The 15,322-nt window shown below is 40.3% G+C and overlaps 3 protein-coding genes across 5 annotated transcripts; 2 read left to right on the forward strand and 1 right to left on the reverse strand.

Moving 5' to 3' along the window:
- Positions 1-4: 4 nt before the first annotated feature.
- On the reverse strand, positions 5-7,122 carry tbc1d10c (TBC1 domain family, member 10C). 2 transcript variants are annotated; one of them, XM_079352902.1, is made up of 10 exons: positions 7,038-7,122; positions 6,562-6,699; positions 5,283-5,382; positions 5,060-5,167; positions 4,517-4,623; positions 4,255-4,369; positions 3,997-4,062; positions 3,341-3,530; positions 3,059-3,216; positions 5-2,646 (listed from the first exon to the last, which is right to left on the reverse strand). In XM_079352902.1, the coding sequence occupies exons 2-10, from the start codon at positions 6,693-6,695 to the stop codon at positions 151-153; spliced, it is 3,474 nt and encodes a 1,157-aa protein (XP_079209028.1). In that variant the 5' UTR covers positions 6,696-6,699; positions 7,038-7,122; the 3' UTR covers positions 5-150. The 2 variants fall into 2 exon arrangements, with proteins under 2 accessions (XP_079209028.1, XP_079209029.1); XM_079352903.1 differs by lacking the exons at positions 6,562-6,699; positions 7,038-7,122 and having other exon boundaries at positions 5,060-5,162; positions 5,283-5,338.
- Positions 7,123-7,486: 364 nt separating this feature from the next.
- On the forward strand, positions 7,487-10,686 carry ndufs8b (NADH:ubiquinone oxidoreductase core subunit S8b). Its single transcript, XM_079352949.1, has 7 exons — positions 7,487-7,526; positions 8,433-8,481; positions 8,568-8,633; positions 8,748-8,837; positions 9,658-9,830; positions 9,999-10,127; positions 10,430-10,686. Exons 2-7 carry the CDS (start codon positions 8,433-8,435, stop codon positions 10,559-10,561), a joined length of 639 nt encoding a protein of 212 aa, XP_079209075.1. The 5' UTR covers positions 7,487-7,526; the 3' UTR covers positions 10,562-10,686.
- Positions 10,687-11,339: 653 nt separating this feature from the next.
- On the forward strand, positions 11,340-14,199 carry ran (RAN, member RAS oncogene family). 2 transcript variants are annotated; one of them, XM_079352947.1, is made up of 7 exons: positions 11,340-11,430; positions 12,271-12,310; positions 12,451-12,535; positions 13,029-13,154; positions 13,277-13,464; positions 13,551-13,721; positions 13,824-14,199. In XM_079352947.1, the coding sequence occupies exons 2-7, from the start codon at positions 12,278-12,280 to the stop codon at positions 13,866-13,868; spliced, it is 648 nt and encodes a 215-aa protein (XP_079209073.1). In that variant the 5' UTR covers positions 11,340-11,430; positions 12,271-12,277; the 3' UTR covers positions 13,869-14,199. The 2 variants fall into 2 exon arrangements, with proteins under 2 accessions (XP_079209073.1, XP_079209074.1); XM_079352948.1 differs by lacking the exon at positions 11,340-11,430 and adding an exon at positions 11,447-11,531.
- Positions 14,200-15,322: the final 1,123 nt, after the last annotated feature.

Raw genomic sequence — 15,322 nt, forward strand, 5'->3', positions numbered from 1 at the left:
AAAGTTTTAAAAAGTATTTCTTTATTTACATGTCAAGAAGTTCAAGTATCAAAGAATTAGGATGAGGAATCTCTGAACATTAACCAATATGTGGTCTAGACTGTTACAGACGAAAACCGCCTCGTCACTTCAGATTTTAAAAATGTCCCGTCAAAAGTAAGACTCGGCGTAAGGAGCAGTACATCTGAGCGTCTGCGATCCAGTCTTTGCAGCTTGAGCTTCGTCAACGCTCCCTTTTTTTCTCTGCTCCTGGAAACTTTTTCCTCTCGTCTGTGGTTTCCTCCTCTCTCGCTCCCTCTCTTTTTCCAGCTCCCTCTCTTTCTTCTTTCTCAGCCTCTCCTCCTCTTTCTCCTTCCTTTCTTGCTCCCTCCGCCGCCTCCTCCTTTCCCTGGAGCTTTGTTTCTCCTGCTCCTCCTCTTTAACCACTTTACCCATCCCTGTACCATCGCTAAAGTCCTGAATAAGGATTTTGGGCACTTGCATTTTTGGTGTCCCTTTTGCCTTGGCCTTGTTTGGTTGCTCTCCTTTAAGTCTGCGGAAGAGACCAAAACGTTTATGGGGGTCAGACAGCTGCCGTCCCGCCTGGGGGTAAGTCCCCTTAGTCACTTCTGCAGGCAGTGACGAGTTGACTTGGGGTTTTGATTCAGTGGGTTTGACTTCTTGGTGATTGGGGATGGATTGTGACTGGTCGGTTTTCTGTGGCATGATGAAGAGATCTTCAGAAAGCCTACGCCCCAACCAGGACCTACGTGAGCTCGATGACGATATGTTTAAATCACCGGAGGACTTCCTGTTGAGGCGCTCACAGGCTTGTGTCTGGATGTTGTGACTCGGCTCAGTCTCGTCTTCGGCAACAGGGGGGTCTCGGTCTTGGATTTGAAGGTTCCTCTCAGGTTTCACAGAGTCTGTGGAATCAAAGACATCGTCCCCTCCCGCTGTGCTTTCCTCAACATTTTCTATACTTTCGACCTCCACAGAGACACAGACCCATGGCTCTCCGGGCGCAGTTTCCTCTGAGGTTTTCTCGTCCAATGGGGTTGTTTTCTCATCAACCTCAACTGTGTGATGAACCGTTTCAGGTCTTACAAAGTCAGCAGTCTCCTCATTCATTCCACTGTCTGCCGTCGTTTCCTCTGCTTGTGTTTGATTGTTATCAAGCTTTTCCTCCGATTCTGAAGCGGAAATTTCTTCTTGTGTATTTTCACATGCGACAGTGTCGCCCTCTTCCTCTGAACTATCAGCAAACGCTTCACCTGTGTCTGTCACTCTGTCATTTTGAGCTGCTATTTGCTCTTCAGTGTCTGGATTAGCCTCTACCTCAGTGCCTTCTTTGGAATCGATGTGTTCAGGTAAACACACAATTATTGACACTGTTTCTAAAACTATAGGTTCTGAATTCGTTGTTTCTACTCCTTCTGGATTATTTTCAAGCGCACCAGTCTCTGTCTCTGCATGAATGCAGGACTCTTCTTTTTCATCTTCTTCTGCTAATACCTCAGTGCAGTGGTGTTTCCCTTTCAATGTGTCTTCCTGTGAGCTGTTTTCTTTCTCTGTGATCCCCTCTTCTTCTTCTTCTTCTTCTTCTTCATGTTTCTCCCTCTCCAAAACAGGATCTTTTACAGTTTCAGCTTCGTCTCCACTGTCAGTCGCCGAGCCTGTGCTTGTCTCATTTGTTTTTTCGGAGACTTCTGTGACTGTTCCCACCTTCGTCTGTTGCACGTCTTCGGTTTCTGAGCTCTCCTCTGGTTTCACGTCAGTCTGAATGATCTCTTCTTCATTTAGATCTGCAATATCTCCTGAATCCACTTCTGTGTTTGACTCTGCATCATCATCATCATCATCATCATCCCTTTGTGTCTCAGTCTCATTTTCCTCCTCAGCAGCTGGTTGCTCACTTTCTGCTGCTTGTTTTGCCGTCTCGTTGTTTTCCTCTTTTATTTCAGCGTCTTGGTGGGTGCTTCTGAGACACTGCTGATGTTGGGGCCTGTCCTCGGAAGGGTTCAGAATATTTCCAGCGCTCTGTCTTTGCTCGGCCTCTTTGAGGTGATTTTTCTCAGGTTCATTGATTGTCTTTCCCAAGTGTTCGGCCTCATCTTTAAGTATCACTGTTTCCTCTTCATGCTCTGCTGGTATGCTTTGAATTATGTCCATTTTGGCGGGTACTTCCACAAGTTCTTTTTGTGCACTGTGTCCTCTTAGATTGGACTCACTTTGTGTTTTGCATTCGGCTGAAACGATGTCCTCCTCCTCCTCCTCCTCCTCCTCCTGAACCTCTTTCACCTTCTTGAAATGGAACTCAGTCCTGCAGTCCTCCTTTGCTCCCATCGAGAGATGCCTCACAACTTTACCCCCGCCTTCCCACTCTCTCGCGTTGACTTTCCCCCCTTTCCTCCACCTCTGAAGCAAGGAAGGAGACAGGGAGAGCGTGGAGGCCGAGCGAGCAAGAGGGACAGACAGGTTCCCTTTCTCTCTCGCTCTCTTGTCCTGTTCTTCCTCTGTGTACTGAGCCCGTGCCCACGCCATGCGGTATCCGTGGCAGCGACCCCTGGGGTCAAAGGAGGATGAGGGTCTGTCTTTCCTCCACTTATCTAACTGCTTCTCGGTTTGTTTCTCCAGATCTTTTGCGGACAGCTGCACCGAGCACACCTGAGAAGGGAAGAAAATGTCACTTAAGTTATATAAAAAAACATTTTCACCCCTCACACATTTAAGTTATTCCTATTTGTCTAGTCAGGGTCCAGTAAAAAACACAATTTGTATTGTTTGATCTGGATTATTATTTTTTATTTTTTTTAAAGTGACGATATCTGTCATATAAACATCAAAGAAAAGTTTAATTGTTGTGGACGGAATTAAAAATATCTACTTCGCCTGCATGTTAACAGAATAATCTCCATAACAGCAACTACTGAAGTCTGGTAGGATTTAATGTTTAGACACAAACAGTAAGTAAACCATAAATAATCATGTTTTAAAAAAAACTGTTTGTATATCCTTAGTAACATGAGGAAAGATGTTTGTCCTGAAGTAACAGGTAGCTAGCGAGTTACATTCTTACCTCGGCTATAAAGGTGTCATCTTCCTCCTGGATCTGATCCCTGACTCCCCTCAGCCTCTCCAGAGTCTCCATCTGGCCCTCACATTGCCTTCTCTGCTCAGCCCGGCCCAGCACCCGACGCACTAGCACCACCGCCACTTGGAGCAGAACCCGCACGCCTGCAAAGACCAGGAGACCATGTGTGTAATAATCGCTTCTATCAAATAACTCAATTCTCTTAAATTACACTTAAATATGCAATTGTTGTTTCTCTGTTTTTAGGGAAATATAACAGTGAGATACCAAAGCAGAAAAAGAGGTCCCAAACTCGCAGCAGTGTGTTGAAGGGCAGGTGGCGTGTGAAGAGACACATCAGCCAGTCTGTGGCGAACATGAGCGGCTCCACGCCGTGCTGCTGCAGGTGTTTGTGTGCAGCTGGACACGTCCTTTTCAAGACCCAGGTTAACATGGCAGCGTCAAACAGGACTCCCTCCTAAAGGACGCAAATGTCAAAAAACACAGCTTCAGACAATATTGTGCATCACTGCTCTCTCGTTTTCTAATAAATGAAGTTTCCTTTAAGAAATGATATACGGCGATCTGGCAACTGAGACGGGATAAACAGGCCTTTTTTGACTGATGTATGATGTTTATTTTTAGAAGCTTTATTCTGCATTGACTCTGACTTAAATATACTGATTTTAAAGAGCTTATTTTCTTAATCATGTTATGAATAAAATACATTGAAATTGTGAAATTGGCCTGTTTCAGAGGATGATCCTTTTTGCCTTAAGGCAAGCTCTTGGTAAAATTAATATCACAACTTAAAAGATACTAGGTTCCAATGTCAAGCCTACATGTATATAATCTGAGTGTGACAGGGGTACTCATACTGTATACACGTGCTACGTCATCTACATTGTGTCTGCATTCTACATACAGTATGTGTGGGTCCTCACCAGCAGCGGGCTGTAGTACCCCGGCAGGTACCGCTCACTGATCTGCACCAAACACCAGAATGCTTCCTGTCAGGGTCACATGGGGCGAGATGAACCACAAATTGACACTTGGTCATCAACAACAACAACAACAGTTCATTCATTTTTCAGATATAAAATCATGCTGTCAGTTAAAAAAAAGTTTGTGGAAAAATATTTTGAGATGGGGTTTTAGCTTTTTCATTGGACAGAAAGCTGCACTGTGTAATTGGTCTGTACCTCAGCTGGCATGTTCATCAGCAGCACTGCAGCCACCGGCCCCTGTGCCTGGCAGTAACCCTCCTCTGGTTGGTACTGAGTGTAAGCTTTCAACACCCGAAATAATCCACGCTGCCTGCAGACACACAAACCACAAGTGTAAGAGGGTAAGAATATGACGATGTAGTGGCTGATGTAAAGTAAAGTGTAAAAAAGCATCAGGACTTTTCTGTGGCCATCAGATGATTGAAGAAAGAACAAGGTCCAAAGTGGTGTTTCCTACCCATGTCCATCCTTAGAGAGGAACATTTCATGGAAAGGAAACTGTCGGTCCAGGTCTCTCTCGATCACATCCACCCAGCTCTGCAGAGCAGGCTGTGAGTCCAGAGACTAACACAGGCCCAAAACAAGGTTAATGTCAGTTATATGCAGCTTTCTCATAAACTATTGGTGCTAGTATTAATAATCTACTCTATCATATTGCACAAAGATAAGCTGTTTTAGGCTTAGTGCTTCAAATATTCAGAATTTAATTTCATTATAGTTTAGACAGGAAGTTTGTACACAGTAAAAGGTTTTTAAAAAAAAGCTAAAAATAAAACAAAACTATCCACAGTGTTTAAGCTTGAGCAAATTGTTAATCAGTTTTACTTGACACCTGAGACATCAAATTGATTGAGAACAAGAGAACAAGATACCAGTGACACATTTCTTTACACTGAGTGAGATGATGAAGCCGTACAGTCTATCGTTGGACTCCACCTCTGTGGTTGTAAGTTGCTGATCTGAAAACATTCACCACAGTGACAGTGTGCAGGTTTCTTGCCTGGTAGAGAGTTTGGTTTTGTTTCATCGTGTCAGTTGCTCCACACAGCAGAGGCCAGCACTTTGCTCGGAGAGAGGCTGGGATGCCTTTCTGACACTGCACTCTGACCTGATGTGATGTCGTTAACACAGACACAGAATCATGTCAAAATGTCTTCCATGAAGATGTACACACTGAATCCTTCATGTCGCTTAAATGTTTATTTCTACTTAAACTCCCCCACCTTTTTAGTCTTCTTCAACAAGATACGATCCCATTGGCTGATGATGCTTATCCATTTGGCCTCCCTCTGCCTGACCAGCCCGGGAGCTGGGCCCACACACCTGATACATAAAACAACAATGAAGACACCAGGTTAGTTTAAAAAGAAGAACAATCTGTGTTCAGTGGACATTGATTGTTCAGTACATAACAGCGGTTAAAGTCCCTCAAGTTGCCATGCAGAGTTGCTACATGCACATTTGTGTGTTTTCATTCGACAACGCAGTGCTCTGAAATTCTAGACAGGAAACAGGAAAACCACACGCGAGCAGTTCAGTCTCCATGGCAACAGGTCAGGATGTTATCAATGGGGAGATGTTAAAGGCAGGTAGAAGCAAGTGTTGCTGGTCTGAATATCAGTCCATTTATGTATTTAACTGCCCTTTTGGTATCATTGATGATAAATAATATTCATAAATAAATAATAGTCATTTTTGTGTTTGAGCTTTACTACATAATTATAATTCATTATTATTGGGACTTTACTCCGCCTTAACAGTGCCTTAAGCTCTTTCTCATTCTTTATTTAGATCCATTCACAAAGAATATCTCTTTCCAGCAGAGAAGTAGTTAATGTAAGGATACTTTAAAAACTGAATATCTCTACATGTTAGTTTACTTTATGCACATGGTTTAATGAGATGTTGTTCACGGTTACCTCATTTAAGCTCTAACTCTGAAGTACAAATATTACTTTCTTTGCAAACAAAGTTTTCTTGTTTACTATGTTTCTCTTGTTTTTACCATGCGGTCGATTTAAACTGTGTCATTTATTCTCAAATGGTTTGGAAGCTGCAGCAAATGTCTTATTTGCTTGACTGTCTTTGGACTGTAATTTGTTATCTGCCAAGATCTTTTTCGGGCTCATCATATCAAATTCTTCTCTTAATAACAACTGGTATGTATTCCTTTTAAAAATGCCGGATTTATTTTTTATTTCCGTTTTGTTTTTAATGAACTCACTTTGGCTAATATGCTCATGTCATCTCTAAGACTGTGATGTTAGGTGATAAGGACTCACAAACTTATGGGGTCAGAAGCCATACAAAAAAAAAATCTTTACACAATACAATCACATGTAGGCTTAATATTGACAAAGATGTGTAAATGTACAACTTTATAATGTATGAAGACTAATAGGACTTGTGTTTTACTGTCACTATAATATGTGTTTGTAAAGACAGTGCCAAGTTCAAGAACGGACCAAAAACCATTCACAAGCATGAAGTGGAACTGCTCACCCAGCTGCGGATCCATTGGTCAAAATGAATCCAAACCGGTCTGTCTCAGGTTCCAGGCCAACCTCTGATCCTTCATCAGATTCAGAGCTGGCCTCTTCACTGATCTTCTGTGTTGGACTCGATGGACTCAACATCTTACTAAAAGAGAGGAGGAAGGGGTTTGTTTGATCTGCCATTATGATGTTGAGCATACATTTAGTCCTTCTCCGGTAGGCTTTACAAAAGATCAGCTCAAATTGAAGCATGTAAAATGATGGTAAAGTATTTCTACTAAATAAATACGTCAATACTGCTGAATAAAAAACATCTTTGTCATCATCATTATCAATATAAAGTAGCCTGCTATGTCTTTGAGTGAGGTCAAGTTTGTTGGCTTTTAAAAAAAACCATTAGAGTGCCAATATATCCAACCAGAAACAAAAACAGGACCGTTTTTCAATATGTTAAAACTTAAGTTAAAATTGAGTTAGGCCTACCTTTTACATTTCCGTCATCTTTGATCGCTGGCTGCGTGGTGAACTGTGTGATCTACACTGTACAGCAATGAACTTCCTCTCTCTCTCTCTCTCTCTCTCTCTCTCTCTCTCTCTCTCTCTCTCTCTCTCTCTCTCTCTCTCACTCACTCGCTCTCTTTCTTTCTCTCTCTAAATATGATTAATCAGAGATACATGCCATCACAGAGGGTGACAAATATCCGCTCGTTTGTCTTTAAAGGTTGTTTTTTGCTCTTGCCTGGACAATGTGCATAATGTTTAAGATTAGGCTACTCTTTGTAACGATATGTCTCCAGATACCATTTAAATTCATTTTTAAACAAAGAAAGACTAAGAGTGTTTTTTTCTGTTTTCTGACGTTGCAAATTACGAGCAGCACTTGAACGGGATATAAATTCAATTGCGCATTGGGACCGCTGTCTGTGTGTTTTGTCAGTCTGTGGTTGATGCCCATCAGAGCCTTTGAAAGAGGTAAGTGAGCTGTTTACAGAGGTGAACTCAGTAAAGTTATTAATAATAAATGAGAGAGAGAGAGAGAGAGAGAGAGAGAGAGAGAGAGAGAGAGAGAGAGAGAGAGAGACTCTTGTCAGGTGTTAGGGCTGAATTGGAAAGGGTTTCTTAGGATAACTTCGCCATCTTCGGGAAAAAAAATCAAATAGCCTAGTGTTTTCTGTAAATTATTATAAGATTTCGCATATAACAATTTAGCCAAAGTAAATTGAGTTTAGGCTGTATTACTGTAAAGTAAACTGTCCACATTGTTAACTTTTTGCGTAAAAGTTCGTGAGCGACGTAGACATAGTTCATCACATGGTTATAGGAGTCACACATTGTTAATTTGATGATAAATCTTTCTATTAATAGTAATAACACAATGACGTTCAGCATAACACTTGACAGAACAAATCCACATTTTACTGAGTTATTTTCATTTATCCAGAGGGGTTTACGTGGTATCTGAAAAATCGTAAATATAGGTTAACATGCCAAATTGTCTTTAAACCGGTTACCGTTTTTCAAGGAAACACCCGTTTCTTCAGTTTATTGGCTATTTTACTCTTGCTTTATATGTAGGCTACACTTTGTCTAAATGTAATATAATGCAAGCTACTTGTTTGGTCCAAACTGAGTGTAATCCCGTTTTTCGGATTCTGCCGGCATACCCTGAATGCAGCAAACCGCTGACGTCAAAGAGATTTAGGGCACACTGGATACAGGTGCCAGGTCAGCTGCCACCTCCTTAATTCCACACTTGTTTCAGTGATGAGAGGTTTATGTGTAACAACAATGGAGACTCCTTCTTACTTCTGTATGCGTTTCATTACCTCAAAGTATTAGCGATATGTTCCAATACCTTTTATTCTCCTCCCTGCTCAGATGTCTGCTGCGCTGAGTCTGCGTTTTCTCCACTGCCACTCAAATCCAGGTACTCTTGAAGCAGATATCACACAATACTTTCATATACACAACATGACGATTTGTCAGTTCATGGTTGATTTTTTTTTTTTTCAGGCACTGTTGGATATGGTCCTGGAATCATGAGGTCTTTCAGTGTCAGTGTGCAAAAACATGGTTACAGTAAGTTTCTGCTTTAAAACTATTCAGTGATGTTCATATGAGGCATCCTCAGTAGATAAAGCACATGCTTTAAATTGTCTAAGTATTGACTCCTCTCTTTTGCTCCCCTTGCAGAGTATGTCAATGCCCAGGAGTTGCCAACAGATCTGAAATCCATCACTGACAGGGCTGCAACAACCCTCCTCTGGACTGAACTCTTTAGAGGTCACACATCGCACACATACATATGATATCATTTGTTGTTGTTGTAAACAAATCTGATGAAAAGACAGAAGGCAGCTTATTACATAATATTTATGTAAATTTATTTTGTTCACGGACCAAACAATACAATTAAATACAAACATCAAATCTTAAAAGAAAAGAGGCAGAAAGAGGAGTCATCATAATCTTCCCCACTGTCATCACTTAACAAAACACATCATTCAAAATCAATTCATAAAACAATTAAAACAAAGAGAAGAAATAAAATAAATTGGCTGCAGCCCCTTAAAAGGTCCTGGTTAACAATTCACTTTATAAACTGCTAAATGTACTTTACAAATGAGTGTTATCTGTGTATTCACAGGCTGATATGGCTCACTTAAAATTAAAACAATAAGCATTTGTCATACTTAGTTTAATATGAGAGGGAGGAAATCAAATAGCATCAGACTAACACTTTCTGTTCTGGGCTTTTTTGTGAAAAGAGAGAAAAGATTCAAATTTCGTGCTGATCAAATAGCCGCAGCAAAATATAAAAAAGCCGGTGCATTAAATAATTACATTATAAATACTACCTCAGTATTTTCCCCCAAAAAAGTTAAAAGTCTATGCTCTATGCTCAAGTTACACCTAAACGTGTTACTAGTTACAATAGGAAAGGGTTAAATTCCTAGCTCATGGTATTATTAGCTTTAAATAATCTCGGACCACACCTGGACCACAGCTGAGACGTTAGTAAAACAATCACTGTGATATGTTGAATAAGACAGCTGTTGTCTTCAAAGTGAGTCTTCGGCTCTGTGAAAACACCTTCCTGCAGGTTTGGGGATGACATTAAGCTACCTGTTCCGTGAACCTGCCACTATCAACTACCCGTTTGAGAAGGGTCCTCTGTCTCCTCGCTTCCGTGGAGAGCATGCCCTCCGTCGTTACCCCAGCGGGGAGGAGCGCTGCATTGCCTGTAAGCTGTGTGAGGCCATCTGCCCTGCTCAGGTAAACAAAGACTGACATGTTTCAATAATGATGAAGCCTTTGTTGATGGTAATCAGACTGGTTTTGTCTTTATCGATACAGCTAAGACGTTATCATTATTCAAATGGAGACATGTATTTTACAGTGGTATAAAGTAGTTGTATCTGTCCTCTGACTCCTCTAAATCAGGCCATTACAATTGAAGCTGAGACTCGTGCTGATGGCAGCAGGAGAACTACACGCTATGACATCGATATGACCAAATGTATTTACTGTGGCTACTGCCAGGAGGCCTGTCCAGTTGATGCCATAGTTCAGGTAATTCTACATATTAAACAGGGGAACCCCCTGTGGAGCTGAAAAATATGTAAATTAATAAAAGTCAGCATGTTTTTCTTTCAATTTCATAGCAAATACAAATGGTTGATCAGAAGATTGCTCACCTCAATTTAATTTCCTATCTTTTCATAACGGAAATTGCCCCATTGAGACTTACAAATGGGCATTCTGCACTTTGCATGCTATTAAATCTGAAATGTGGAGCAAATGTTATATTGTATATCACCTATGAGGATTTAGACCTATAGCTAAATGTGTGCATTTCCAAATCCCCCCCTCAGGGTCCAAACTTCGAATTTTCCACAGAGACTCACGAGGAGCTGCTGTACAACAAAGAGAAGTTGCTCAACAATGGAGACAGCTGGGAGGCTGAGATAGCAGCCAACATACAGGCAGACTACCTGTACAGATAGAGTCACAGGTTTATGTGTACACTGCCACCAAAGATGCGTCATACAGTAGATATATTTTATCATGCTATCTATTAAAGAGGTTGTTTGTAGATTGAAGGATATTCAAGAGACTTGCTTATGAAAAGTGAAACGCACAATTTTAACTTCTTCTGGAGTAAAAATAAACAATGTTGACCTTACAGACTGTAAACCCATAAAGCAAATGCACTGTATGTTGTGATGTATTTTCAGCTGCACTTTAAAAGCCTGTTATATCTTGATGTAGTATTTAGGAATTCAATAAATGTGCATAATGTAATGCAGCAAAGGCATCTAAAATACTATAATAAAGGATTTCTTGAAACCTTCAAAGTTCAATTTGTTGTTAGTGAAGTTTAACAAGTTGCTGCTTAATTTATTAATAAACTTTAAACTCATTTATCAAGCAAAACTGATCATTTTCTTCTGTTTCACTAAATATGGCCCTTGAGGATTTATCATGATTTTTTGTTGTGAAGTCTATCTAAAATTAATGCATTTGTCCCAAAAGAAAATGCACATTTGTCTATGATTTAAAAAAAATCCGTTTAATGATTTATTTTGCCCTATTTTAATACACTTTCGCACATCGTGTTATGTGACTGTGTAATTAATGGATATGTTGTGTTTCTTATAATGTTTTATGTATTTAATGACGTTGTTCGTATTATGCACACATGCTGAATCATGTCCTCTGAAGCAGCTCTGATGAAGGCTTTAGTTCGCTGACATAAATTGCATTTTTACCGCTGCGGTGATCACGTGATAAGGGCGGAAACTGACTCATAGGCCACGCTGAATCTCCCGCGAACGCAGCCATTTACTTCTTTCCTCTCGTCGCAGCAGCACCGGTGAGTTGTCTTTATTATTCAGTCTCGGCGGGTCATCCGTTTCCGTAGGTCTTGGTTTTTTGGAGCAATCCGTAAAAACTAAGATAAGACGCAGCATTAAGGTAACGTTAAAAAACACATTTGGTGGGTCACAATAACGGGAAGGTTGATCAAAATGATCTGGCCTACGAGCTCTCTATGCTAACCACCAGCTAGCTTAGCATTAGCTCTGTGAAGAGAGTTGCGTCCATGCCGTGTTAGCTAACAGGTTAGCATTCACGGCGCTCCTTCTTCCACTGCTTTGTTCTCTCGATACTCTGATATTTTTCTAACTAGAGGAGTGATGTTGTTCAATGAAATGTTTTAAACGTGTGAAGTGTGCTTGATTCGTGCAACAGCGGATTGGATTAACGGTCATAATAGCACCTGATGGAACACAGTGAACGTTCTATAAGAACGATCGTTACATTCGAACAAGAAAAAGTGCGCTCGCGCGGAGTATGGCGCACTTACGTTGCTTACGTTAATGGCTCGTTAGCTAGCTAGCAGTCATTCGCTCTGAAAAGGAGTTACAAATCAAACGCTTATCAATAAAAACCTATGATGTCCACGTTAGGTGGGATACATGAGCGTTCTGGCGTACATTTGTGATAAATACATTCAGGGGAGAATACGCACTTAAAGGGAGCGTCCACTGTTTCAAACGCTGTTTGATAGAAAATGCTAGAAATATGGTTCTTGAAAACGAGCAGCGGAGTTATTCTGTTGTCTGCTGAACCTCTTGGGGACTTCTGCTAGCTTGTACTTGACTGGTGCCTGTATAACAATCCTAACTGTTCTCTCTGGTTGTTTTAAACGCAGGTAAATCATGACTGAACAAGCGTGGGTGGCTCAGTTCAAAGTAAGTATTGAACGTGGATTGAAATGTGTCGTCAGAGTTACCATGGAGTAGTTTAAATGTACTACCGACGCTAAGTTGTGCTAATGATTGGTGTGTTCAACCAGTATCAACCAGTTCAATCTAACTCGTCTTTCTTACAGCTGGTGTTGGTCGGAGATGGAGGCACCGGCAAAACAACTTTTGTGAAGAGGCACATTACAGGAGAGTTTGAGAAGAAATATGTTGGTGAGTATGTCTGACTGACTCGTAGGTGTGACTAAAAGTAATTAAATCTGATGTTTAATTAACCAGAACATCAATGAGCTGAGCAAACCTGCAGATACAACTCATCTTGTGTATTGTACTGGTAGGGATATATTCATCACCATCAGACACTTGATTTCTTTAAATGCAATGGCCATTAGGTAAAAACATTAAATTACTGAATGGCAAACTAGGTTTTGTACTTATTTAGAAGTGTATTGTATTATACCCCCACCCAAATAAATAAACAAGATTGAGTTCATATAGTAAATGCAGTAAGTGTGATTGAAAATAAATTTGACTTACTGTTCGTGTAAGGTTTTATTTATCCATTTAAGATGTATTGTTGCCTTTAAACAAGATAATTTCAAGAGAGAGAAATGAAAGGAGCTAATCTGTTATAACAAATGGGATTTGATTGATCTGCAATATCTTCTTTAAACACTTTGTCTTTTGTCTTTGCCTGTACTTCCAGCTACTCTTGGTGTAGAGGTGCATCCACTGGTCTTCCATACCAACAGAGGAGCTGTCAAGTACAATGTTTGGGACACAGCTGGACAGGAGAAGTTTGGAGGGCTGAGAGATGGCTACTACATTCAAGGTGCAGTTCTGAATGATAAACATTCTACATTTTCCCCCCTTCCAAACCTTAAGTTTCATCGAACGCTACATATATTTTTAATCTTCTGCCCTTTAAAATTGTATGAAATCTTTCCTCCACAGCTCAGTGTGCTATCATCATGTTTGACGTCACCTCAAGAGTCACGTATAAGAACGTACCTAACTGGCATCGTGACCTGGTCCGTGTCTGTGAGAACATTCCTATTGTCCTTTGCGGAAACAAAGTTGACATCAAAGACAGAAAAGTCAAAGCCAAGAGCATTGTGTTTCACCGCAAAAAGAACCTGCAGGTAACCACTGTGCTGTTTCCAGCCAAAGTTGTAGAAAGCACTTGTAGTCTGCATTTCTAATTCTTGTTTTGCTGCTCGGTCCCCAGTACTATGACATTTCTGCAAAGAGTAACTACAACTTCGAGAAGCCATTCCTGTGGCTCGCAAGGAAGTTGGTTGGTGATCCTAATCTGGAGTTTGTGGCAATGCCCGCACTTGCTCCCCCAGAGGTCCAAATGGACCCTGTTCTTGTTGCAAGATATGAGGAAGAACTTCATGTGAGTATGACAAATGGTGTACTTTTTTTTTTTTTTTTTTTTAGTTAGTGGGGTTCTAATTTGCATTGGGACAGACATGACCTTTTTGTTTTGTCGTCATAGGTTGCAGCACAAACAGCGCTCCCTGATGAAGAAGATGACCTTTAACCTGTTACTTGCATTGTCCCTCTATCCCTCAACCGTGGACAGGAAGCTGTTGGAATTTTGCCCCTTTACTGTAAAATCCCTTTTCAGATTTTTTTATTTGACATTTTTTTTGTTTTAAGGCTAAGAAAAAAAAACTTGGTGAAATGGTTGTTGTTCTAATTTCACTGTTTAAGACACACCCACCCTAGTGTTGTCGTTGGCATGGCAACGTGCTACTCTCCATCGTCAAGCAACCACCACTGCACTTACCCAGCTCACATATTGCTGTTGTATGGTGTAATGGAGGCACTAAGTGAAGAAAACTTTGAATAAAAACATTCTCAATTTAAAATGTCCTGGGGTTTTTTTTTTTATTTTTTTATTTTTTTTTTTTTTATTGTGTGGTGCGGAGGCAAGTACTTGTCCCCAGTTCTGGTCTGTCCTGTTGCTCCTTACCTGCATGTCTTGCTGCACACATCTCTAACTATCCACTAAATAATAAATGTACTTAAAAAATGCCTTTTTTTCCTGTGGATTACACTACAGATCCTGAAACCGTGGAAGCTAAATCATGGCCTCGGACCCAGTGTCTGTCAGTTTTTTGTTCATGTCCATATGTAGTTCTGTTTCAACAAATGAATCATAATTGCTGTCTTCTATGCCCCAATGTTCCTTTTTTATTATATCTCGAACTGGCAAATAAAATGCGAAAGAGTCGCTCACAGTAAAGCTCTGTAATGTGCCCTGTACCAGCAGCACCACTCTGTAGATGGCAGACGAGGATTATCCTAAAGGATCAACAGGAGTCTTGCTATAAAATGTCTTGCATGAAATCCTGGGGTTTACCACCAGATGTCAGTCATGTTCTATTCAAAGCGTTGTAGACATGGCAGCAACATTAGATACTTTATTGATTCTAAATCAAATTCTACTTCTGTAACTGTTTTATTCTGCACATTCTTTGTCTACTACTTTGTAAACCATTGGCAGGCAGTTTTAACAAGGAGATATACATTGCACATTAAATTCTTACAAGTTGAAATGAGCATAATATCTGAAATTAATGTTTCAGATTTCTGTAACTCAAATGTTCCTCATATTAGGCCTACACTACTTATATTTATACTTTACAAATGGTAGTCAAAGCCAACTTAAATGTGCAAATTAAAAAATCCAGCTCCATAATGTCATTGAATATAATATGACATGGTGATTAGTCAAAATATATTAATGGGTATCAATGTTGTGGTATGACCAGGGACAGCTGAATTTTAGATATCTAGGCCTCCAATTAGAATTATCCCTTGAAATAATCCAATTGAGGCTAAATCGTATTTGTGAATAGCGTTACCAACAGAATCCGTACACTTCTCCGACTTTCACATTTCTTTACCAAAATTAAATGAGGCACTTCAAGGTATTACTTCATCAGTCCAAGTTAATTTTGGATTAAAGATGTATGTAAATCGTATTGG

Source organism: Symphodus melops, assembly GCF_947650265.1.
Source record: "Symphodus melops genome assembly, chromosome: 9".
Taxonomy (NCBI): domain Eukaryota; kingdom Metazoa; phylum Chordata; class Actinopteri; order Labriformes; family Labridae; genus Symphodus; species Symphodus melops.